This window comes from Panthera tigris, chromosome E1, assembly GCF_018350195.1.
Source record: "Panthera tigris isolate Pti1 chromosome E1, P.tigris_Pti1_mat1.1, whole genome shotgun sequence".
NCBI lineage: Eukaryota > Metazoa > Chordata > Mammalia > Carnivora > Felidae > Panthera > Panthera tigris.
Window position 1 is genome coordinate 29,500,917 of NC_056673.1, and position 26,844 is coordinate 29,527,760.

The 26,844-nt window shown below is 42.3% G+C and overlaps 1 protein-coding gene across 2 annotated transcripts; it reads left to right on the forward strand.

Annotated features, from left to right (window-relative positions):
• Positions 1–6,504: 6,504 nt before the first annotated feature.
• Positions 6,505–25,117, forward strand: COIL (coilin). Of its 2 annotated transcripts, XM_042966773.1 has the most exons (7): positions 6,505–6,791; positions 15,481–16,594; positions 16,717–16,800; positions 17,213–17,260; positions 19,808–19,877; positions 22,495–22,583; positions 24,150–25,117. In XM_042966773.1, exons 1-7 carry the CDS (start codon positions 6,547–6,549, stop codon positions 24,237–24,239), a joined length of 1,740 nt encoding a protein of 579 aa, XP_042822707.1. In that variant the 5' UTR covers positions 6,505–6,546; the 3' UTR covers positions 24,240–25,117. The 2 variants fall into 2 exon arrangements, with proteins under 2 accessions (XP_042822707.1, XP_042822709.1); XM_042966775.1 differs by lacking the exon at positions 22,495–22,583 and having other exon boundaries at positions 24,150–24,236.
• Positions 25,118–26,844: the final 1,727 nt, after the last annotated feature.

Here is a 26,844-nt window from a genome sequence, read left to right on the forward strand (position 1 = left end):
GGGAGGGGCAAATTTTCTCTTGAGCCCATAGGGTCTCATTTGCCTTTGACTCAAAATAATCTTCATGTCAAAGTGGCCCATCTTGGGGTGACCTGTGTCCTCAGCGTCAACAGTTCAAAAACAATTCAATGGAGGAAACATAGCCTTTTCAACAAATGGTGTTAGAGCAATTGGCTATCCAGAGGCAAAGAAAAGGGACCTCAATATAAGTCTCACATCTTATACAAAAAAATAACGCAAAATGGACCACAGACTTCAATGCACAATATAAGAGTTTGTGGGGCGGGGGAGAAGAGAAAATTTGGGACATGGTGCCAGGCAAAGAGTTACTAGGTTATCAAAGGATACCAAGAACATGACTCACAAAAGGAAAAACTGAGAAACTGGACCTCATTAATTTGGAAAACTATTGCTTTATGGAAAGCCCTGTTAAAAGAATGATGAGACAAACTACAGAGTGGGAGAAAATATTTGCAAACACCACATCTAACAGAATAGTAGTAGAAGTATTTAGAATATATGAAGATCTCTCAAAATTCAACAGTAGAAAAAGCACGCAATCCACACAGAACATGGGTAAGAGACTTGAAGGGATATTTCACAGAAGAAGATAGCAAATAAGTAGAGGGAAATGTGTCTAACACGATTAGCCATTAGGGAAATGCAAATTAAAACCATGAGAAACCACTACATATCTATCAGAAAGGTAGAAATGAAAAACACAACAATGCCAAAGGGTGGCCAGGGTATGGAGACACTGAATCACTTCATACATGGCAAGTGGGAATACAAAATAGTTCAGCTACTCTGAAAAACAGTTGGGCAATTTCTTAAAAAACTAACCATGCAACTATCATATGACCCAGCAATTGTAGTCCTGGGCATTTATCCCAGAGAAATAAAGACTTATGCTCCCATTAAAAAAAAAAAGAAATCTGTAAATAAATGTTTATAGGAGCTTTATTTGTAATAACCCCAAACTAGAAACGACCCAAATGACCTTGAACAGAGCCAACAGGCCTTCAACCCAAATGGTTAAACCAACTGGTTCGTCCATGCCATGGAATGCTATTCAACCATAATAGGGAACAAACTGTGGACACACACAACAACCTGGATGAATCTCCAGAGAGTTCTGCTGAGGGGGAATGGAAGCCAACACCAAAAGGTTACATACTTTATGATTTCACTCATATAACATACTTCTTCAAAAAATGTGTATTATTTATTTTTGAGAGAGAGAGAGAGAGAGAAAGTACATGCCATGTGCTAGTGTGGGAAGGGCAGAGAGAGAGGGAGACTCAGGAGCCAAGCCCTGAGATGGTGACCTGAGCCAAAGTCAGACACTTAACCTACTGAGCCACCCAGGCGCCCCTCTCCTATAACATTCTTTAATTTCTTTTTCAATGTTTATTTATTTTTGAGAGAGAGAGAGACAGAATGCGAGCAGGGGAGGTGCAGAGAGAGGGAGACACAGAATCTGAAGCAGGCTCCAGGCTCCAAGGTGTCAACACAGAGCCTGACTCGGGGCTGGAACTCACGAACCATGAGATCTGAAGTCAGATGCTTAACCGACTGAGCCACCCAGGCGCCCCTAGCATTCTTGAAATGACAAAATCATAGAAATGGAAAGCCTTGCAGTGGCTGTAACAGAGCAACAGGAAAGATCATTGTGATGATGGAATTGCTCTGTACTTTGATTGTATCAATGTCAATGTCCTGGTTATCACTGGGGCAAAGGTCACATGGATCTCCCTGTACTATTTTCTACAACAGCATGTGACTCTATAATTATCTCATACTAAAAAAACTTAATTTGAAAAAGGAAAGCAAATAGAAACATAAAATATATACTTCTCTGCTCCTTGCCCTTTCATTATATCCTAGGCACATTTCCATGGCAATGTATTTGGAACTACCTCAATAGGGGTTTAACTGAATACATTTTGATACAGCGGAATTCTATACAACCATTGGACGTACACTAATTTTATTCAATTAAATCCCCGTCGATGACTATTTGTTTCTTGTTGTTTGTTTTTACAACGTTTCAGCAAACATGACGCAGGAGCCTTTGCACATAGTATTAGTCTATCTGTAGGATAAATGCCTAGGTGTGGAATTGCCAGGTCAAAGGGTATCTGAATTTATAATTTAGACAACTGTTTAGAAACTTCTAAAGGGTAATTTGAAAAAAGAATAGGTCCTTTCTATAAATTTTTGTAGTCACGAACATGGCAAAATACGGATAAGCACACAGAATTGGGTACCTACCACCCAGCCTTATTAAAATAATTTAATACTTTGTTTCAGACTCTTAGATTACATTAGATTCAATTGGATTATAGCTAAGGTTAGATCTGACTCTTAGAATTGCAGTGTAGTGTCGACCCTTTGTCATCACGCCTGGTTCCCATAGTAGAGAGAATGGTGACATTTGACTATCTCCAGGAAGGAAACAAGAATAGTCATGCAAGGACTTAAAAGCCACCTGCTGCTTAAGTACCTTTTCACTTTTGGAGTAGCAGTCTTCAAACTGGGGGCAAGTAAGTGCTGAAGAGTACCCAAACACTTTCTTTTCTTTTTTTAAACTGGCTTCTGGATTTATATCTGATTTTTTTTCTTTTTTCTTTTTTTTTTTTACCCAAACACTTTCTAAGGTGAAACAAGACTGCGTGGTTTTAAGAGAATCAGATTATACATCTCTTTTTTTCACTTGAACTTCTTCCTTTTTTTTTTCTTTTTAAGTTTATTTCTTTTGAGAGAGAGAGAGAGAGAGAGAGAGAATGAGACAGGGGGAGGGTCAGAGAGAAAGGGAAAGAGAGAATCCCAAGCAGACTCTGGGCTGTCAGTGCAGAGCCTAATGCAGGGCTAGATTCCAGTGACCTGTGAGATCATGGCCTGAGCCAAAATCAAGAGTCAGACGATTAACCAACTGAGCCACCCAGGCGCCCCGAGATTCTGCATTTTTTAAAATATTTATTTATTTATTTATTTATTTATTTATTTATGACAGAGAAAGAGAGAGAGAGAGAGAGAGGGAGCACAAGCCAGAGAGGGGCAGAGAAAGAGGGAGCCAGAGGATCCCAAGTGGGCTCTGTGCTGGGGTACCTGGGTGGCTCAGCTGGTTAAGTGTCCGACTTTGGCTCAGGTCATGATCTCGCGGTTTGTGAGTTTGAGCCCCATGTCGGGCTCTGTGCTGACAGCTCAGAGCCTGGAGCCTGCTTTGGATTCTGTGTCTCCCTCTCTCTCTGTCCCACCACCTCTTGCACTTTCTCTCTCTCTGTCTCTCTCAAAAATAAATAAACATTAAAAATTTTTTTTAAAAAAAGCAACCAAAGTGGGCTCTGTGGTGCCAGCAGACAGCTTGATGTGGGGCTCAAACTCCTGAACCATGAGATCCTGACCTGAGCTGAAGTCAGACGCTTAACTCACTGAACCACCCAGACACCACTCACTTTCATTTTTTAAAGACAATTTCACGGGGTAAAGAGTTTCAAGGTCACAGTATTTTTCTTTCAGCATTAAAAAAAAAAAAAAGTTGTTGATGCTTATTTATTTTTGAGAGAGAGACAGAGTGAAAGCGGGGGAGAGGCAAAGCAGGCTCCAGGTTACAAGCTCTGAACTTGGGGCTGTCAGCACAGAGCCTGACACGGGGATGGAACCCACAAGCTGTGAGATCATGACCTGATGCTTAACTGACTGAGCCACAAGTGCCCCTCTGTGTCTCACTTAAGATAGCTCCTATTACTGTGTCTTCAAGTTCACTAATCTTTTCTTTCTCATCTGTGAATCTTTTTTTTTTTTAATGTTTACTTATTTATTTATTTTGTAGGAGACAGAAAGAGGGAGGGACAGAGAGAGAGGATCCCAAGTTGGCTGTGCACTGTCACCACAGAGCCTGACACGGGGCTCAAACCCAAGAACTGTGAGGTCATGACCTGAGCTGAAATCAAGAGTTGGACACTCAACAGACTGAGCCACCCAGGCGCCCCCACTTGAACTTCTTCCTAAAGCTGATTGCCTGAGAATGTGATGGCACTGTTTCTGTTCTCCAAAGTAAAAGTATCTTTTTCTCTCTCCTGCCTCCATCTATGTAGCCTTACTGGCACCTACTATACTTGGTTATTTATTTGTACCAGGTTTATTAAATTTAGATTAACTTTAGGGAGAACTGTAGTGCATTCTACAGTAAATAATGGACAAGGCAGCAATCATTGATACATAAAATCTAGTAATGCCCTGACCTTGAGAAAACGGCTTCTTTCTATTGGGATCAACTCCTTTCTCTTAGATATTGATACTCTCTTTCAATTCAGTCAAATGAGTGCTTATAAACATAATTGATTTCGACTATCAAATTAAATTGCTAGTAAATCTGTAACAGTTCAAACGTCCACTATCTCTCTACCCATGAATATTCAAGTCTTTGATTACAATTCTCATTTTTTGCCCATTTCATCTCATTTAGCTCCATAAACCAAGCACCTCTAAATGTAAGATTAAGTGGTGTAGTCATCCCTTAAGTCTCAATGGAGCTTCCCAAATATTGAGAAAGTGAATGACTCTAGCGACTGGGCAAACGCTCCTTTTGGATGTCAGGTGATTCCCAATTCTTTGTTTTTAACATTATGCAACATAATTGAATTGTTGGCTGATGGAGTACTGAAAATAAATTTTTTAAGTGTTTTTCTTTATTTTTCAGGAAGAGAGAGAGAGAGAGAGAGAGATTTTGAGTGGGAGAAGGACAAAGAGAGAGGGAGACAACAGAATCTGGAGCAGGCTCCAGGCTCTGAGAAGCTGTCAGCACAGAGCCTGATGCGGGGCTCAAACTCACAAACGCGAAATCATGACCTGAGCCGAAGGTGGATGCTTAATTTAATGGCTTGAGCCACCCAGGTACCCCTGAAAAAAAATTTTAAAGGAAGATCTCTAGGAAACTTTAGCATGTAACGTGGAAGGAGTTTAAACAACTGGCTGACATTGCCAACGACATAAGGCCTTCTATTCTTTTTTTTTTTTTTTTAATGTTTATTTATTATTTCTGAGAGGGGGGAAAGAGAGTGCATGCATGTGTGAGCCGGGGAGGGGCAGAGAGAGGATCCAAAGCAGGCTCTGTGCTGACAGCAGAGAGCCCTATGCAGGGCTCGACCTCAAGAACAGTGAGATCATGACCTGAGCCCAAGTCAGACGTTCAGCCAACTGAGCCACCCAGGCACCAAGCCCTTCTAGTCTTACCCACTTATATAAATGAACAAGTTTTCTCAGGATTTTACATCTATAAAAACAAAAAAAATTGATCTAGAATCAATGTGGAGCCCTGTCTCATTTAGCAATATTCATCCAGAAAGACTTGACCTAACAAATAAAAAAAAAAAAAGGCAGCTCCATTTCGTTAATAGATGTTTCCATGTCCATTTTATTTTCCCTGTTTAATAATTATGTACCAAAATGTGTGATGTTTTATGTTATTTTGATCAGTTGTGTACCATTCATAACAGTAATAATAACTCAATCATAAGATCTACAGCATTAGGGTTACAGGAAAATAAAATTTCCCAAAAAATTTTCTTTCAATGTGTCCAATGACTACAAAATATTAGCATTTACTAGTCCAGTAACCTTGGGTTAGTTACTTAATCTAAACCCTTTTTTTAAAATCTTCAAAATGGGAATAGTAATAGTTCATAATTCATATCTTTGTCATGAAAACTAAAGGAATTAATATGCTATGTGAACGGATGGAATGGAAATTTGAATGATGTACACTTTATGATTTACTTACCTAGTGGTTAATAAGGGGGCTTATTTTTATATTTTAAAATATGGATGGGGCACCTGGGTGGCTTAGTCGGTTGGGCATCTGACTTAGGCTCAGGTCATGATCTTGCGATTCATGAGTTCGAGCCCCAGGTTGGGCTCTGTGCTGACAGCTCAGAGCCTGAAGCCTGCTTCAGATTCTGTGTCTCCCTCTCTCTCTGCCCCTCCTCCACTTGCGCTCTGTGTCTCTCAAAAATAAACATTAAAAATATAAAAATAAAATATGGATGGTGGTAGGTATTACACCGATTAAGGTCTTTCAATTCCACTAGGCACATGTAAAGGAGTGACAAGTGGTTTTATTTTAAACGTATATTTACAATATACCAGGAAATGCATCTTTTCCAACTCTTTACCAACGAAAAAATTGTCAAATGTATTGGGAGTAACTGCTTTTTTGAAATTCTTTTCCATATATAAGCAAATATCTTAGAAGACAACGACTGAGAAGTGCTTGTTTACCCAGAGAGTTGCCTAAATTTCGACCCTGCATAGAGCTCAGCGGGAAAGGAATGAAGGCATTTATTTCACTTATGCCCTTCCCTAGCCCAGCGATGAGCAAAATGGAATCAACCCCGCTCCGCGTTCTTGCGGGTCACGGGAGCCTGCAGTAGCCACTGGCAGCCAATAGAGGGCACACGTTAAAAGGCCCCAGGGGGCGGGCCGCCGAGCACGCCTCTCGGTAGCCCTGTGGTGTCTCTCGGCTTCCGTTGAGCAACGGGCAAGATGGCGGCCTCCGAGACGGTTAGGCTACGGCTTCAATTTGATTATCCGCCTCCAGCTACCCCTCACTGCACGGCCTTTTGGCTTCTCGTCGACTTGAACAGATGCCGAGTGGTCACGGATCTCATTAGTCTCATCCGCCAGCGCTTCGGCTTCAGTTCTGGGGCCATCCTGGGCCTCTACTTGGAGGGGGGGCTTTTGCCCCCAGCCGAGAGCGCGCGCCTGGTACGAGACAACGACTGCCTCAGGTGGGCGAGGCGCGGGGTTGGGGGTGGCGGGGTGGGCGGCGGGCCGGGGACGCGCCTGCGCACGCCCGGGGCGCCTCGGGCCTCTGGAGGCCGCGCGTGGGTGAGGGGTGTGGAGTGGGGGTGGGCGTGGGGTGGGGCTGTCAAGCTGCTCATTCGTGCACCGGAGGGATGCTGATTGGTCTAGGCCGGGATGGGGCTCAGGAATCTGCACTGGGAGGAGCATCCTTCCCGGAGTGCTCCGGGGGCAAGTGGTTACTGGGACAAGCCTGGGAAGACAGTGATCTGGTGCCCGGGCCGGGCGCGTGCTTCTTGCAACCTTGATTTAGCAAGCGCGTTCTTACCCAGGCACTGTGTTACATGCGCCGGATGCGGATGTGCATGAGACCTGGCCTTCCCCTGGCGGCTGGCAAGGTCAGGTGCAGGGGGCCCAGGCAAATAGAACAGTCATGTTCTCTTCCAAGCGTGCAGTTTGTCCAGCCTTAGTAAGCTCCTGCCAGATCTCCTGAGACTTACGGTGTCATTCTTGCCTCACCTGGGTATTTTATGGTTCATTTAAGTAGGTGTTTGGGACCTTTTGGGTTGTGAATTGGAAAATAAAATAGTTTTAAATATGCTTTTGGAAATAAAAAAAAATGATACAGAGGGGGCGCCTGGGCGGCTTAGTCAGTTGAGCTCAGACTCTTGATCTTGGCTCAAGTCATGATCTCACAGTCGTGAGGTCCAGCTCTGAGTAGGGCTCTGGGCTGAGAGTGCAAAGTCTACTTGGGATTCTCTCTCTCCCTCTGTCTTTGCCCTTTCCCTGCTCGCTCTCTCTCTCTCTCTCTCTCCAAATAAACAAATAAATAAAATTTAAAAATGACACAGAGGTGGGTATCGAGGAGCCATTGTGGTATGAATTGCCCATGTGTGGTTGATTTGTCTCAATAAAATGGTAAGACAGGATCATTTCAGTTTGGATTCTTATCTTAGACTAACTTATTCAGGGCTTCTTTTTAAAACTTCAGGTACAATGAAAAAGTTCTAGAGTTTTGAACCAGGCTGCTTCCTCTGCTTGCTCTTTGTTGAATATTCTTTCCTCAGAGCATGTCAGATTCATGAGATTTCTTCAGAACATCAGGGAATTCAGTTTGGAACAATTACTACATCTTTGTGTGTGTGTCTCTCTTAAAAATGGGAATGCTGTGATTTACTAATGTTTAGTCGTTTCTAAAGACAATTTGAAATAGTTAAAATTTCAAAAAGAGTTCTTTTTCCTTTTTATTCACTGAAATAGCTTTCCATTATTTGTGCAATTCAGGAACTGCTTAAATGTTACGGTTGTAAGGACTGTATCCCCTCCTGTGAAGTTTACTTTCTGACCTACCCCCTGCCTAATGAATTACTAACTTGCTGCTCACTAACTGCAGTGCAGTTACACCTCAAGTAATGAATCACCTGGGAATTGCACTCTGTATAATGAAGTGAACAATGTCAAAAGCAAATGATGATGGCTTTTATAAGAAATAAACATAGCACGGTGGCAGGCCGAATTCCTCCTAAACACTTAAAATGCATAACTGTGTATGGTAAGAAATATCTCTGTAGCTGACTTCGGTGGTTAATGGGGCAGACCTTAGGAAAAAAATTGAATTTGTAAAAATTTTTGTTTAAAAAAAATTTTTTAATGTTTATTTATTCTTGAGACAGAGACAGAGCGTGAACAGGGGAGGGGCAGAGAGAGAGAGGGAGACACAGAATCCGAAACAGGCTCCAGGCTCTGAGCTGTCAGCACAGAGGCCGACGCAGGGCTCGAACCCACGAACTGTGAGATCATGACCTGAGCCGAAGTCGGACGCCCAACCGACTGAGCCACCCAGGCGCCCCAATTTGTAAAAATTTCATATGTTTTTGTGGTTTCCTGTTTTCCATCATTTCTGTCTTCCCCCAACAGATTCACCTTTCTCCAGAGCTGCAGAAGAAAGCCTAGTCTCTTTTTTTTAAAGGTTCCTAATATTGTTGGAGTAGACCAAGATAACTAGTTTCATGTTTTTGTATGTTACCTTCTTGTGTGATGCAGGCAGGCAGCCTGGATAATTACACTAGATTGTGTTGCTAAGCGCAGGAGACAGTGGAGAAGGGAGAGATCTTCGTGAAACACAAGGGGTCAGGGAATTTTGCAGCACCTTGAAGGACATGTAGGAAATGGAAATGTTGGGTAGCCCATTACTAGTGGAGGCAAAAGCTAGCCTGACTCGGTGAAGAGATGCATCTGGCCGCAGAAGGATTCTGTAGGGGTTGCTGGAGTACTGAAAAGTCTAATGGGGAAAGGTGAGCCAGGTGGTGGCTATCCCGTGAGGCTGGACAGGTTTCTCCTCACTTGTATGCCACGGCCATTTCCTCACGGCCCATTCTCTTATGCGTCCACAGTCTGACTTTTTCTGCTTTGACAGACGAAAAAAGATTTATACTTTAAAATGGCTCAAGGTAAAGAGTCCCTTATTTATCTTCTCACATACTCTTTCCGGTATTACCCCACTCTCTAGAAGTATCCTCAGTTAAGTTTGGGGTCTGTCTTCCTAGATTTTTTTTCTCATACACACGCAAACATATACTTTTTAAATACACATGCCATTATAATATACATATTGTCCTGCACCTGACTTTTTTTTTTTTTTTTTTTTAGAGAGACAGAGCGAGTGCCATTGGGGGAGAGGGGCAGAGAGAGAGAGAGAGAGAGAGCTGGGGAAAGGCAGAGAGAGTGGGAGAGAGAGAATCCCGAGCAGGCTCCACATTGCCAGCATGGAGCCTGAGGGGCTCGAACTCATGAATCGTGAGATCATGACCTGAGCTGAAATCAAGAGTTGGATGCTTAACCGACTGAGCCACCCAGGCGCCCTGAGAGAGAGAGAATCTTAAGCAAGTTCTGTGCTGAGTGCAGATCTTGATGCAGGACTTGATCCCATGACCCTGGGATCATGACCTGAGCCAAAATTAAGAGTCTGACTCTCAACTGACTGAGCCACCCAGGCACCCCTGCATCTCACTTTTTTACCTAACATATCTTGGGTATCTTTCATTTTAGTGTATATAGTATGTGATGTACATCATTCTTTTTTTAAATTTATTTTATTTTATTTTTTTGTTTTAAAGAGAGAGTGCATGAGCTGGGGAGAGGGGCAGAAGGGGAGAGAGAGAGAGAGAGAGAGAGAGAGAGAGAGAGAGAGAGAATCTTAAGCAGGTTCCATGCTCAGTGTGGAGCCTGACTCAGGGCTCAATCCCACGACCCTGGGATCATGACCTGAGCCAAAATCAAGAGTTGGATGCTGAATCCTATAAGCCACTCAGGTGCCCCTACATGCTTCTTTTTAAATGCCACATAGTAGGGGTGCCTGGGTGGCTCAGTCAGGTGAGCGTCTGACTTCAGATCAGGTCATGATCTCATGGTTCATGGGTTTGAGCCCCGGGTCGGGTTCTGTGCTGACAGCTCAGAGCCTGGAGTCTGCTTTGGATTCTGTGTCTCTTTCTCTTTCTGCCTCTCCCCTGTTCACGCTCTGTCTCTCTCTGTCTCTCAAAAATAAATAAATGTAAAAACAATGTTTCTTAAATGCCACATAGTATTCTTTTACATGCCATAAATTTAACCAATTTCTTCCTAATGGACATTTTAGGTTGTTATCTTAGTTCATTTGGGCTGTTATAATAAAAATACCATAATCTGGGTAGCTTATAAACAACAGAAATTGGCACCCGGGTGGCTCGGTCAGCTAAGTGTCCGACTTCAGCTCAGGTCATGATCCTGAGGTTTGTGAGTTTGAGCCCCGAGTAGGGCTCTGTGCTGACAGCTCAGAGCCTGAAGCCTGCTTCGGATTCTGTGTCTCCCTCTCTCTCTGCCCCTTCCCTGCTCACACTCTGTCCCTGTCTCTCTCTCAAAAATAAATAAACATTAAAAAATTTAAAAAATAAATTAAAGGGGCGCCTGGGTGGCTCAGTCGGTTAAGCGTCCGACTTCGGCTCAGGTCGTGATCTTGCTGTCTGTGAGTTTGAGCCCCGCGTCGGGCTCTGTGCTGACAGCTCAGAGCCTGGAGCCTGTTTCAGATTCTGTGTCTCCCTCTCTCTCGGACCCTCCTCTGTTCATACTCTGTCTCCCTCTGTCTCAAAACTAAATAATAAATGTTAAAAAAAATTAAAAATAAATTGAAAAATAAAGCAACGGAAGTTAATTTCTTATAGTTCAGAGACTGGGGAGTCCAAGATCAAGGTGCCAGCAGATTTGGTGTCTAGTGAGGTTTGCTTTCTGGTTCGTAGATGGCACCTTCTCACTGTGTCCTCGTGTGGTGGACGGGACTAGGGAGTGTCGTAGGGTCTCTTGGATACGAGCACTAATCTGATTCATGAGAGGTCCACGCTCATGGCCTAAGCAGCTTCCAAAGTCCCCACTTCCTAATTCCATCACATTGGTGGTTAGGATTTCAACATGGATTTTGTGGGGACACCAACATTTCGACCATGGCAGTTTTTTTGTTTTGTTTTTGTTTCTTAAGATTTTATTTTTAAGTAATCTCTACGTGGGGCTCAAATTCACAACCCTGAGATCAAGAGTCACATGTTCTACCAACTGAGTCAGCCAGGCACTCCCCATGGTAGTTGTTTTCTGGTTTCCACTGGTAAACATTGCTGTAGTGAGCATTCTTGTGTGTCTGTGTGTGCTTGGGCAGTGATTTAGCCGGATGCATTCCCAGAAGAGGTACTTGTTGGTCAAATTTTAAAATTTGGTAAGTACTGTCAAATTAGCCTCCAGAAAAGTTGCACAGGTCTGTCTTTATACCAACAATATAGGAGTTACTTTTTTTTCAGTATTGTGTGAAAAGGAAGACAGCAATGTGATTAAGAATTCAAGGTCGGGAGTCAGAACCCTGGGTGTGCATCTTGACTCATCAGTTGTGTTCCCTTGGTCCAGTAGCTTTACCTCTCTGAAGGTGATAATGCCACAGCCAGACGGGAGGGAGACTGCAGGGAACAGAGGGGACCCAAAGAGAGTCCAGCTCTACCTTTTTACTCTCCTTGTTGAATTCCATCTCCGTTTGATGGGACAAATTCATTAAAGCCCACTAACTCCTGCCCTGGGAGGACTAACAACATTTATTGTATTAACAAAAATTAGAGTTAACATTTGGATGGTACTTGCTCTGAGTCTGGCACTGCCCTAAATATACATGATAGCTCATCTGAGTATTAAAATTATTATTACTATCCCCATTTTTACAAATGAGAAAGGTTGAGATACTGTTTTAAAAATTTAAAGTGGCAGAACAAGGATTTGAATCCAATCGCTTGGGCCTTGGCCAAAAGTGGGTGGCCCGCAGTGGGTGGGGGGGTCAGGCTATGTAGTTGGACGTGCTGTGTTTCTGTGTGATCGAATCCTAGAAGTGAAGTTGCACATTTAGGGGCGCCTGGGGGGCTCAGTCGATTGAGCGTCCAACTTTGGCTTAGGTCATGATCTTGTGGCTTGTGAGTTCGAGCACCACATCGGGCTCACTGCTATCAGCACAGAGCCAGTTTCAGATACTCTGTCTCCCTCTCTCTGCCCGTCCCCCCCCCCGCATAAAAAAAACATTAAAAGACAGAAAGTAAATTGCACATTTATTTTTTTTAATTTTTTTTTAACGTTTATTTATTTTTGAGACAGAGAGAGACAGAGCATGAACAGGGGAGGAGCAGAGAGAGAGGGAGACACAGGATCTGAAACAGGCTCCAGGCTCTGAGCTGTCAGCACAGAGCCCGACGCGGGGCTCGAACTCACGGACCGTGAGATCATGACCTGAGCCGAAGTCGGACGCTTAACCGACCAAGCCACCCAGGCGCCCCAATAAATTGCACATTTAAAGGAAGCACCTTTAACGTGGGCACGTGGCTGGCTCAGTCTAAACAGCATGTGACTTTTGATCTCGGGGTCTGAGTTCAAGCCCCACAGGGGGTGTAGAGATTACTGAAATAAATAAATCTTTAAAAAAAAAAAAAAAGGATCACCTTGCATTTTGATAATATCACCTGGCTTGCCCTACAGAGTTTGCATGAACACTGGAGAGTCTGTTTTAGAAATTTCTTGGAATTAAATCTCTTTCACTGCTAATTACATAGGTAATTCACTTCTCTTTGTACAAGGACAGCTATGTTTGTTGTCTGTGATCCAAGTAAAGAAATGAAGGACATTGCCAGGGAAAGTGCATACCCTGAAAGGAATTGGTTGGTAACTCGGCAGACCCAGGTGAACCATTTCTTACTCTCTGGATGGCATTTTGTTCCTCAATCTTATTATGTTCCCAACAGAAATGATTCTCCTCAGGAATCACAGATAGTGAATAAGGCGGCAGCAGTCATAGGTCATACCTTCGTATCAGAATCCGCAGATTCACTGTCTTCAGAATGGGTAAGGTGATGCCAAGGGCTGCTTTTGTAAGCATGAGGGTCTTGCAGGCTCCTCTGAAAGGAAGCAGGTGCCAGGTTCCAGTGATTTAATAAACCGCAATGACTGAACAGAGTCTTGCAACCATTTTCAAAGTTTGATGGAAAATTCAGTCCTAATTGGTTGCCTTAGAATTGAAACTTGAATCATAGCATTGCTACAAAGTAAAACAAATTAATCAAGAATGTCAAGGGACAATCCATTATTCTTACAAGTTCCCCATTTGTTCTTAGAGTCACAGGATTTCCAGCTAGTTTTTGCCCATTTAAGAATCACTTCCTTGCTGCTAGATGCTGAAGTCCATCCTGGGAATACAGGATGATGTATTTTTATGATCTAAATCTCTGATTGTTCATACTTTTTTTTTTCTCTCTTTATCCTGATATCAGTAGCTTTGACTTTGCTTTGTATGTGTCTGTGTATCTGTGTATTCTGAAGAATAATTGAGGATTTTTTTCACCTGCCACATTGAGATAAATCCACCGGTATTACAGTCCCTTAAAAGAATTTAAAGAATGCTTATATATTCTTATTCACCAATTATACTTTATTTTCAAATATGATTATACATCTTTCACTGGTTACTAAAAAAAATTGATGAAATATATAGCTGGATATAAACATATTAAAAGTATATTGCCTGTTTTTAGCAGACGATTTTGAGCACCCGCTATGAACTTGACACTGGGGACACTCTGGGCTCTCTGTCATTGGACTGCACATATTAGAGGTGGCTGTTGCCAGGCCATGGAGCAACAGAGCTCCTTTACTGTAATCATTTTGGATGAAATGTGTGTTAGGGTTCTTCAGAGAACTGGAAGCAATAGGAAATGATAAATACATAGAGATATGAATCTGTTATAAGGAATTGGCTCATGAGATTAGAGAGGCTGAGAGGTCCCAAGATTCACAATTGGCAAGCCAGAGACCTAAGAGAACCGATGATAAAGTTCCAGTCCAAGTCCAAAGGCCTGAGATCCAGGGGAGCCGATGGTGTAAGTTCCAGCTCTAGTGTGAGTCTGAAGGCAGGAGCAGGCTGAGGTCCCAGCTCAGACAGTTGGGCAGAGAGAAGGAATTCTGTTCAGACCTTCAATGGATTGGGTCAGACCCACTCACATTGGGGTGGGCCATCTGCTGGACTTAGTATACCCATTCAAAAATTTTTTTCTTTAATGTTCTTTTATTTTTGAGACAGAGAGAGACAGAGTATGAGTGGGGGAGGGGCAGACAGAGAGGGCCACACAGAATCCGCAGCAGGCTCCAGACTCTGAGCCCAGAGCACAGAGCCCAATGAGGGGCTTGAATCCATGAACCGTGAGATCATGACCTGAGCGGAAGTCAGGTGCTTAACTGACTGAGCCACCAAGGCATTAGTCTATCCATTCAAATATTAATCTCGTCTAGAAATATCCTCACAGACAAACCCAGAATGATGTTTAACCAAATATCTGGGCTGTCATGGCCCAGTCAAGGTGACACATAAAATTAATAATCACAGAATGTCATGGAATTTTGTGATGGCTGTCACTGTCCCAGAGAACATAAATTGTTAGAAAGTTTTCCTAAATTTCAACAAAATGAAAATGAAGTCTGATTTTAAGAAAAAGCAGCCCACATTTAAAAATAAAAATTTTTATTTCTAATACAATTTAAGTTGGTTAAACGTCCGACTCTTGATTTTGGCTCAGGTCATGATCCCACGGTTTGTGCCCCTACCCCACTCCATGCACGTGCATGCTTCTCTCTCTCAAAATAAATAAACATTTAAAAAATAAAAAGAAAATAAAAAGAAGAGTGAGTACTCTGCAGTATCACCATTTGGGGTAGGCGGCATAATAGAGTGGAGAGATTGTGAACTTTGAAGTTAGACAGACTGAAGTTTGAATCCCATCTCTGCTGCCTGTTAGCTGTGGACTTTGGGTGGGTTACTTATCTGAATTGTAATTCTGTGATCTGTCTTAAAATGAAGCATACCTGCTTCATGGTGGCATTTGATTAGAGAAAATGTCTAGAAAATGCTTGGGATGCAGTAGATATTCAATAAATAAAACTCGTCACTTCAAAGTTGACTCTAAGGGATGCCATATAGACCATTTTGTCAAAAAGAATCTTTTGTCCTGAAGTTATTTGACATTTTTTCATTGACTGATGACAGGTATAGTGTGCGGCCATCCTGGTATCTAACTGTGTCCCAGAGACACGCCTGTGAATGACTCACTGTAGCTTTCTCTCTTGTTGTTTTGCTAGAGTTAAATTAGAAGAGAGAGAAACCGCGGAGAATACTGTAACAGTCAAGAATGGTGACGATAGTCATTTATTACCCAGAAAAGCAAAGAAGAGGGCATTTAAGTTGGAGGAGGGTGAAGAAACCGAACTAGATTACAGAAATTCAAAGAAACATTGGAAGAGGCAAGAGAACAGTAGCAATGGGAAGACCTTGGATCTAGAACCTAAAGCTGCCACAGATCAGAGTATGAGGAAAAAGGGCAAGAGGAAAAACAAAGCCATGTGTGGTGTAGTGGATGGTGATGACGAAGAAACCAAAAGAAAGTCACCAAAGAGGAAGGAGAAATGCGAACTCAAAAGGCAGACCAAGAACTCCAGGTCTTCTAAAGCACAGACGGTGAAGGACTGGGCCATCTCGAACTGTGGTCCTCTGAAAGGCTCACTTGCTAGGAACAGCCTTGTCAAAGCCAAAAGGAAAGGCGGCGTGGGCGTCTGTCCAAAAGACGGCCCCATTTCCTCCTCAGAGTCCGAGTCTTCTCATGAGTCCACCAGTGATGGTGTCAGCAATGTCCTCTTGGAGGTCAGAAATTGCTCAGAGAAAACAGCAACCGAGTTATCAAAGGAAGGGCCCTCGACAAAAAACACGACTGCAAACAAAGTGGCTGCCAAAACTGGCTTCACCTGTGCGGCCGTCAAGTGCAAGACGACCAGAGCATCATCTTCCAGTTCGGACTCCAGCTCGGAGTCGGACGATCAGTGCACGGTGTCGAAGAGCGCCCCGGAGCGCGCTGCGGGTTTCTTAAAGCCTGTAGGCCTCTTTGCAGGAAGAGGCTGTCCGGGCCCGGGGCCGTGCGCGCAGACCCCACACGCTGCCGGGTGGAAGCTCTCGGACGCAAACGGTGCCAGACAGGCTCCTCCCGGGCCCCCTCCCAACGTGACTCTCCCCACCAGTTTGGGAAGAGGCTGGGGAAGAGGAGAGGACCTTCTTTCTTGGAAGGGAGCTAGGGGTCGGGGTGTGCGGGGGAGAGGCCGGGGCCGAGGGCAAGCTGTTTCCTTTGTGTTAAATAGAAACCCTGAGTATCAGAAGTACCAGCAACTAAATGAAATGGTAACGAACTCCTCTACTATTATCCAGGCAAGTATTATTTATCGTGAGTGCGCTTCTTCCGCTAGGCCCGTGGGGTGTGTCTGCAGTGGATGTCACGGCTTCACTTTTGTCACCAGTAACAAAGTCACGTGACTCATGCTGTCTTTCAGAATCCGGTAGAGACACACAAGGACTACAGTTTGTTACCGCTGTTAGCAGCTGCCCCACAAGTTGGAGAAAAGATTGCATTTAAGGTACATTTTAAGACAACAATTACCACCAAAAAGATTCTTCTTCCTCCAAATAAACTTACTCATTGGCAGGTCAGGATTATATATGTGTATGTACTAGACCCTTTCCAGATCACATCTGTCCGGTGCCTAGTATGTAGTAGGTACCTACTTATGGTTTTCTGAATGAATAAAAATGGCTGAGCTTGGTGTGTGGAACCTAGCAAGCGCTCAGTTAAGAAAGGCTCTGCGTAGCACCAACCCCTCTCCACCCCAAACCGAAGAAACCTCTCCCACTGGAACTTGTGTCTCGCCGCAGGTCATGGCAGGGCTCCCAGAATGGTGGAGTGGGCACCCCGCCACTGCATGTTTTCTTGGGGGCAGGGGAGAGGAACTGCGGGGCTTGTGTATTTGTGGGCTCTTTCTTCTTTTTTAGCTTTTGGAGCTGACATCCGATTATTCTCCTGATGTCTCTGACTACAAGGTAAGGCTTTTTATTTAAAAATAACTGTCAGTATATTAAACAAGCTAAAGTCGTATTTAATACTGCTAATATGGATAATTTTGATTTTTTTTCAGTAAATAATGTTGTAGAAAATGGGAGCATTATCAAAATGTAAACTTTTTAACAGTATCACTGTGGAGCCCCCAGTGTTATTTTCCTTACATCTGGGGAAGAATGTAGAATAATGACAAGTTTAATTCTTTTAAAGTCATTTTTTTTTTTTTTTTCTAACCAGCTTAGACAACCAGCTTAGCAAGCTTATTTGAATGCCACTCTCCCAGGATCCTAAACTTTGAAAGAAAATACTAAATAGCTTTCAGCCAGAAAATTTGATTACTTTCATCATAGGAATCTCTTTTATATAATTGTGAATTACTGCAGATTCTTATGGTCTAACATGGCCCCTTTTATATTATCTGTTCACCACAGGTAATTCACAAGTACTGTCCCTGTAATTTATTCACTTAACATGCGTATGGGACTTCACATTGGCATGAGCTTTATCACAATTCAGTAAAAGGTTGACCCCATCAGTGGGATTACAGAATTACATGTTCCCTTCCTTTTTTCATCCATTCAAAATTTTGTTGAAAACTTTGTTAAAGGGGTGCCTGGGTGGCTCAGTCGGTTGAGCGCCTGGCTTTGGCTCAGGTCATGATCTCACAGTTCACGAGTTTGAGCCCCGCGTCGGGCTCTGTGCTGACAGCTCAGAGCCTGGAGCCTGCTTCGGATTCTGTCTCCTTCTCCCTCTGCCCCTCTCCTGCTTGTGCTCTGTCTCTCTCTCAAAAATGAATAAATTAAAAAAAAAAAGAAAACTTTGTTAAAATGCACATTTTTTAATTTTTATGTAATATACGGAATATAAGTCCATTTAAAAAATGAGTTGATACCTTGGAAGACTTTTTTTAAACCTTGAAAGATTTTTAAAATCTTGGTAAGAACCTTTCCTCAAAAGTAGGCTAGAAGGTAGGTCAGTTCTGGGTAACTGGTATTTTATCACATTTTTCATCTTGACCCCTTTATATAGGTGACATATAATTTGTCATCTAAAGCAGGATACTTGTGCATGAAAAGGGTTAATATTATATTAATAATTACCCTGGAAGGAAATGTAAATGGACTTGTTTTAGGCAAACCAGGATGTTTTATCACCTTACCATAGATAATTACTTTAATTCTGTGATGTACTACAAGATAGAAATATAGAATTGGTATGTTCTACAACCTCTACAAACTATGATTCTAGATGATACTGATTTTTTTATTTTTTATTTTTATTATTGGTTTTTTATTAAAATTTTTTTTTAATGTTTTTTATTTTATTTTTGAGAGACAGAGACAGAGCATGAGCGAGGGAGGGACCAGAGAGAGGGAGACACAGAATCCGAGGCAGGCTCCAGGCTCTGAGCTGTCAGCACAGAGCCCAAAGCAGGGCTTGAACTCATGAACCGTGAGATCATGACCTGAGCTGAAGTCGGTGTTCAACTGACTGAGCCACCCAGGCGCCCCATTATTGGTTTTTTATTTCAGAGAGAAAGTGCATGAGTGGGGGAGAGGGACAGAATAAAAAGGGCCTTGGGGGAGAATCTTAAGCAGGCTCCACGCTCAGCACAGAACCCAACACAGGGCTTGATCCCATGACCGTGGGATCCCAACCTGAGCTGAAATCAAGAGTTGGACGCTCAACCAACTGAGCCACCCAGACACCCTGATTCTGATTATTTTTAATGCATATTAAATCTATGTTGGTCATCACAGTTCTTACCCTGGAAAGCTATTTTCTTACTTTCCCGGTATTTAGAACTTTCTGGAAATGATTTTCAAAACCATTTGGAAAGTGAAAATCAGTACCAGTTTTTTTTTTTGCCTTGACCTCAAGTGCTGTTATCTAGCTTGATCACTAGCTTTATTCCTGAAGCTTGTCTTCAAAAGTTAAATCTGTCTTCAAAGGATGTAGTCTCCTCCATGCTCAACCCTGTCTCATGTGTACGTACCTACCTGTGGGATTTTAATTGATGAAGGTGGCTGAGTGATGCCACAGAAGTCAGTGCAATGAAAGAAGAATTTATTACTTACGTTTCCCGAGGGAGGGGGAATGCCACGCCATGCAGGACCCTGGAGGAAAGCACCAGGGTGTCATCCAGAGGCAGAGACAGGAGTGAAGAGAAAGCCTGGGCAGGGCCTTTATTGGGGTTTCCTTGGGATAGGCCAGGCGGGATGGGGGAAGCAGTTTAGGATTGGCTCGTTTGAATAATTAGCAGACTTTGGGCTATAGGGGCCGTGCCTAGTTGTGTGGTACCTGACCCTGGAATGATTTAGATTCAGGGGAAATATTGGCTTGGTGTGTGGGAGTTTTATTTCTACTACATATTGGTTTATTAAAGAAAAAAAGTTTTCATATTGAGATAAAATTTATGTAATGTAAAATTTACCATTTTAACCATTTTAAAGTGTATAATTCAGTGGTTTTAGTATATTCCAGTGTTTCACCTGCTGGTTTTTGACTTGGACTTTTATTTTTGAAAGGAAGGAAAAATACTAAGCCACAATCCAGACACCCAGCAAGTAGATATAGAAATTCTTTCATCCTTACCTGGTGAGTCTTGTAGAAAAGAATTCAAAAATTGAGTCTCTTTATATCTACATTGGTTTCTAAATAGCTTTTACACACAGGAGCTGCTCTCTTGCTTGGCCTCTGGGACTAACTGTCCACTATCCCTGTCCGCACAGAGCAGCCCAGGAGACCCGAGCTCCCCCTAGTGGAGGTGTGTGTCCACTATGGATTGTTGGATCTGTTTACAAAGCTGTTAGGCAAGTTGTTCTTATTCCTGTAATTATGCAGTTTCATAAAAACTGCATAAACTAATGAACGTTGATTGCAAAAAGAATTATTTCTGTGAAACCCAAGTTGAATGCCAACCCAGGAGTATAACTAAGAAATTTACTATTCAATCGTGTGGGTGGATCTGCTTTGAGATTGGGAGGAATCTGGTAAAAATCTAGGAAGATTCTGAACTCAGGCTGCCTTGCTAGTGTTTGCATTCTTGTATCCCTTTAGAAAAACTCAGAACTGGAAATTGTAGAAATTGCAGATATACATTAAGTATGTGGTTTATGAAAGAAAGAGAACTCTAGTCAGTGGGCTCCGAAGACCTTCTTAGGTCTATCTCCAAAGATTGGCAAATGAGCATACTTCAGTGTGTTAAGTCAAAATAGAATGTCTAAAGTATATGTGCGTGCACACTCTCACACATCGTTTTAAATGGCTCCCTGCTTTATCCCTGATTCATCTCACCCATTATTGGTTCTAAAATCTGAGAATAAGAGAGCTTTTACTGTATGTGGCTTCACTTGGGTTGTGTTGTAGGGGTCCCTGGCCACAGATCAGGGGAGACCCTTTTTCTTTAGCAGACCCGAAGGCAATTAATTATATTCTCTTTGTGTTTAAATAATGTAGTGAGTAAAAGATTCAAAACTCCCGTACACAGTAATCAGTTAACATGGTTTTCCAACGAAGTCCCTTTATAATGTTAAGTAAATGATTAGATATAACTTAAATTGGTTTTCCAGCTTTCTTCTCATTAGGTTTTATTTGAGGAAATCTCTCTTCCTAGGAACGGTGGGCAAAGAAATTTGTCCATGGTCAGATTCCACGACACAGCCTGATCACTGCTTGTCAGGTGATTGACAGTGATAACATCCAATTAGAACTTTTCTTCTTTGGGGCACCAAGAAGTGTCTTTCATCTGCTCACTGGTGGAAATACAGGTAGTCCTTGCTTTGCATGGTTCTGACATATAGGAACTTTAGTTACCATGGTTTAGTTAAATAACACCAGTTCCCAAAGACATTTGATATGTTACCTGTTAACTGACTAGTGGCACAAAGTTCTGCTAATTCTTCAGTCCACAGATCGCTACATAAATAACAGATGCCCATCATGATCGGTGACCAGTCATGTCACGTCCTTCCAAGTCTCCCGGTGATAAGTCACCGTGCACCTGTTACTCAGTTCCCATACACGCAGCATCGCATGAGGCTGTGCTGTCTCCTTGTACAATCTCAGTGATAGACCCACAGGGCATCTTACAAAAACGGATAATGGAGGTAGGGAATTGGTCCACAGAGATGAAAGTACAACAAAGAAACAAAAAGTGGTAGTTCTGGAGGTGACACCCAAGTGAAGTTTAAACTTGTGGAGTTAGAAGAAACCGCTAACCGTGGGGATGTTGGAACTGCAGTTTATGTGAGCTTGACATAAAGGAAGAAGGTAGTGGTGATGACAGGGATAAAGAGGTCCCGGAGGTGGCATCAGCAAAAACATCACACAGTTGCAAAACAGAAACAAAGAAGCTCCAAGAGTTATTTCACGATGATGTCAAGATCTCAAAGGAAAAAATCCTGAAAGCTGATCCACGCTTAGAAAGGTGTCTGCAAGTTCCGTGAAGTGTAAAGATTCTCTGTGTTGTTGTTATGCGACAGGAAGGCAAGCACTGTTCGAGCCACCCTTGATAAGTTTCCTTTTCTTTTCCTTTTTCTTTTCTTTCGCCTGATAAGTTTCTTACAAAGAAATAGAACACTAATTCTCGGTCTTTTTGAGGTCTTAGATTACAGTGTACTACATAAATGCTAGTTTTAATATCTTTTCATCTCCCTGTACAGTAATTTTAATGTTCTGATCGTTTTTAAAGGTCATGAGACAATCATAATTTTTCCATTGATTATTCAGATAGTTTTGCATGATGTCAGCCTGGATGGTCATTTTTATGGTCCCACACTACCATGCAACGCAAGGATTGCTGTATTACCAAGCAGTAAGCACGTTTAATTTCTGAGGACGGAGCAAAATACACAAATTTTGCAGAATTCATATCACGTTAACCTGCTGAAACAGGTCCTGTATCTGTCGGGTTACCTAATGGTCACACGTTCTTTTCTGGGAGTACTAATAACAGTGTATGGAGCTCATTTCTTTTTGACGAAGGATAGATGGTCTCTGGCAAACGGCCCAGGGGCTCCCGTCTGCTGTTACAGGGTGTTTCCGAGGGTCTCCTGTCACTGAACACTCCATGCTTTCGTGTGCGTACCCAGCCTCCACCTCAATGGACAATTTGTTTGTGGTTGTTTTTCTAATGATATAAATTCCCTGTAGAGGAACATTTTCACTACTGGGAAATGACTTACTGTCTCTCCTTCCTACCGTCTGGTTTCAGCCATGAAAGAACCTGGGAAATTTGATTTGGTTTATCACAACGAAAATGGAACTGAGGTAGTGGAGTACGCTGTGACGCAGGAGAAGAGGGTAGGCGTGCTTCTCTTCTTGGGATTGCTCGGTCGTCCATTCTCTCTCGACTGGTTGCTGGTAGTCTGGAAGGTGACATCGCAGCTTCCGGTTTCTGGTGGTCTGGAAGGTGACATCGCAGCCGCCTGAACTGCCTGTATTAAAGTCGTAAAAGATCTAGGCCCTGGGATCTCTGGTCTGCCTACAGGGTGGCGAGTTCAGTGCCAAGTGCCAAGTTAGGGTACCGTCCCGGATCTCAAAGAGCCTACACGACAAGATTCACGAATAACAAAGTCTTATTTAAGATTATAGAGTTGTATAAAATCTTAATTGCATAAGGGTTTCAGTAGAAAAGAACAGTGTATTTAAAAACCTTTATTGATATATACATTGAGAAAATTATACGTATGTATACAGCTTGAACGATTATCACAGATGAACATACCTGTGTCACCAGCACCTAGATAAAAGAAATGGGATATTGACAACCCCCCCCTGGAAATCTCCATCGTGTCTCTTTGCAGTCATTACTACCTCCCAAATATTACTGTGATTCTGACTGATGCCAGCTTAGATGTTTTGAAAAATGACATGAAAATGATGATTCTGTCTTTTGACTTCCATTTAATCTTTAAATTGCCCTTTTAAGAAGTATATGGTTTAGCTTTTAGGCAGCCAGACTTCCAGAGTTGCTGGCAATGCTGGCTCATGAGGCTATGCTAGCATTAAACTAACTAGAATTTATATTTAAGAAAATGCTTCCTCTTAAGGTGTTTATATTTGAAACGTTATGGATATTATTCTGTAGCTTTCAGTATTGCAGACTCACATTTTACCTGAAATGTAAACTTGTAGAAACCCTAACCAGACTGCGTTTTGCTTTGTCTTTAGGATAGATGACACTCTTAGGGATTTATTCCCCAAACACATTTTTAGGGTCTGTGGTAGGATCAGCAGATTTGGCCACATCTCCTGTACTTCTTTATTGGGAACGTATGCCTCTGCGCTTTTTTGTTGAAATGTATTCTTGGAAACTACATTGGAAAATTAAACCTTGGAAGTTTCCCCTCTCTATGCCTATTAAACCGGGGCCTGAAGCAGAGCCTGTAATTACCTCTCCTTGACACTAGATGGCCCTCGTGATTCGTCCACACGGGCCGAGTGTTCACATTGGCTGCTCTTGGTGAGATGCGAAGCAGCTCCTGGTTTTAGGCAGCACAGGAGAGCGACTGTAGAGCTGCGCAGAGGAACATCAGCAGTCCCGGGAAGAGTGCGTGGGCCGCCTAGCCACAGGGTCTTGTTGGGCAAACCTCCCTGACCCCTTTGTAACCACCGCCCTGCGCCCCACCCCACCCCCTGCTCCAAATGAAAGAAGGGTAAAATGTGTTTAACGTAAAGTGTAGTTGCCTTCTAGGTAAACAAGTTCTTCTGCCCTAATTGAACTCAGCTTACTGGGACTCACGTCATTCCAGGTCTTCAACCATTCTGCACAAATGGAAATATACTTGACTGAAGTTTTTAATCGACTAAAACCCAGATGACCTCAAAATGAAGCCTCTAAACCAAATGTTTTGTGTCTTTCCTCAGATCACTGTTTTTTGGAGAGAGTTGATTGATCCAAGACTGATCGTTGAACCTCCGAGTACCGTACCAAGTACAGAGCCTGCTCGAGGATGACCTCTCCACCTCCTAGTCTACAAATGTCTTGTTTGTGAAAGGGACTATAACCTGAACTTGTTTTTTTTTTAAAGATTTGAAAGTTGTGTGCGTTTTTTGTTCACTTTACTGCATAGGAAAAAAATCTACCTCATCATTTAAAATAACATGGGTGTTGCTTTTGTAGACCTTTTTTTTCCTTCTTCCAGGCTTAATTTCAGTAACAAAATTTAAAACATGACATTCCCTCCAGGCATTGTTATATATCAGCGTATATGGTTTCTTCTCTTTTTTTTTAATTTATTTTTTGACCATCAAGTAGCCATCGTCAGTAGGAGTTTATAACACCAAGTACAAGAAAATGCTGCATATCTTGTTTCAGTAACATTGTATTAAGTAACATTTTAAGACATGAAAGCATGTTACTTGACCGAATTTTTTAATATTCAAGTTGTTCCATTAAATGTGGAGCATCTTATACATTTCAAGTATTTTATACTTGTAACTGTCAAGAATTAAAAAGTAGGTGGATTTGTTGCAGGCAATGAGTTAAGGAATCCTTTCACATTTTTCTCAACTTTAAAATTAAGGATTTTCAGAACCTTGCGTAGAACAGTGAAAATAAGATCTCGTGTATTTGCCTGGGGACAAACGGGTGGTCCACCTGGGTGAGAGGATTTCCTAGGAGTTCAGCCCAAGGAATGTGTTCTCTTTCTACAAGATCTCAAGCACCTGGCTGAGTGTGAAGTGAGGACTGAACAGAAACTTCCTTTTCTGTTATTATTCAAAACAGAGCTAAAATGGCTAAATATATACTGTGAAAATTGCTTTCTTTTAACAAAACATCGGGTTCCTCCTTCAGCTTTGCAAATTTCTAAATAAAATCACATTGAACTAAACTTCCATGAGTTGAGTATTGCTGTCTTGTTTCACAATGAGGCGAGAGATACCAACAAAATTCATCAGATCTAGGAGCTGTTGGGCCAGTGATGCTGTCCAGTTTTAACCTGGATAACATTTATGTGTATCAAATGTGGATTTATTGATTTGCAATGAAAAGTATTACTCCAGAAAGAGTGAGCTCAACATGGATGGTGGATCTTGGCACTGGGGAAGTTCTTGTGTGGCACACTTTTTTTTTTTTTTTTTAATGTTTATTTTTGAGAGAGTAAGCAGGAGAGGGGCAGAGAGAGAGGGAGACACAGAATCCGAAGCAGGCTTCAGGCTCCGAGCTGTCAGCACAGAGCCCGAAGTAGGGCTCAAACTTATTAACTCTGAGATCATGATCTGAGCTGAAGTCGGGTGCTTAACCGACTGAACCACCCAGGCGTCCCTTGCATAGCACACTTTCTTTCTAGGGTTTGGAAAACTAAGTTAACTAGTAAGTACCAACAGGTGTATGAATAAATGCTCAACATCATTCATCATCACAGAAATGCAAATCAAAACTACAATGAAACACCACCTTACACCTGTTAGAATGGATATTCTCAAAAAGACAAGAAATAACAAATGTTGGTGAGGATGTGGAGAAAAGGGAATTCCACTGTTGGTGGGAATATAAATTGGTACAGCCACTATGGGGAACAGTATGCACCCCTGTATTCATTGCAGCATTGTTTACAATAGTCAAGATATGGAAACAAGTGTCCATCAATGAATGAATGGATAAAGAAAATGTATATGTACATGCACTTCTTCTTCAGCCATAAAAAGGAATGAAATCTTGCCATTTCAGACAACATGGATGGACCTTGAGGGCACTATGGTAAGTGAAATAAGTCAGAAAGAGATACTGTGTGATCTCATTTATATGTGGAATCTAAGCAACCCCCCACCCAAAACGAACTCAGATATGGAGGACAGATTGGTGGTTGCCAGTGATGGGGGGGGGGGGGGGGCGCAGGTGAGGGGTGGACAAAATGGGCAAAGGCAGAGGTAAAAAGTATAAGCTTCCATTACAAGTCATGGGGATGTAATATACAGCATGGTGACTATAGTTAATAATACTTTATTACATATTTGGAAGTTCTAAGAGAGCAGATCTTTTTTTTATTATTTAAAAAAATTTCTTTTTTAATGTTTATTTATTTTTGAGACAGAGGGACAGCATGAATGGGGGAGGGGCAGAGAGAGAGGGAGACACAGAATCCAAAGCAGGCTTCAGGTTCTGAGCTGTCAGCACAGAGCCTGATGTGGGGCTCGAACCCTCGGACCATGAGATCACGACCTGAGCTGAAGTCAGATGCTCAACTGAGCCACCCAGGCGCCCCTCTAGGAGGGCAGATCTTAAAAGTTCTCATCACATCACATAAGGTTTTTTGTAACTATGCATGGTGATAGATGTTAACTGGATTTACTGTGGTTATCATTTTGCAGGGAGTGTATACAAACACCACGTCATTATGTTGTACACTTGAAACTCATGTTGTATGTCAATTACACCTCAGTTTAAAAAGATAATTAATAAACATTGACTAGACCAAAGAGAAGTGTTGACCTCAGGGAGTGTTTTCTTCAGTTTATAATCAGTTTATGAGTCCCCCTTTCCCTCTGGAGTAGTGTTTTTTGAACTGTGACTAGCAGCCTACTAGAAGGGTCATGATGTCAAACTAGGAGGGCATGA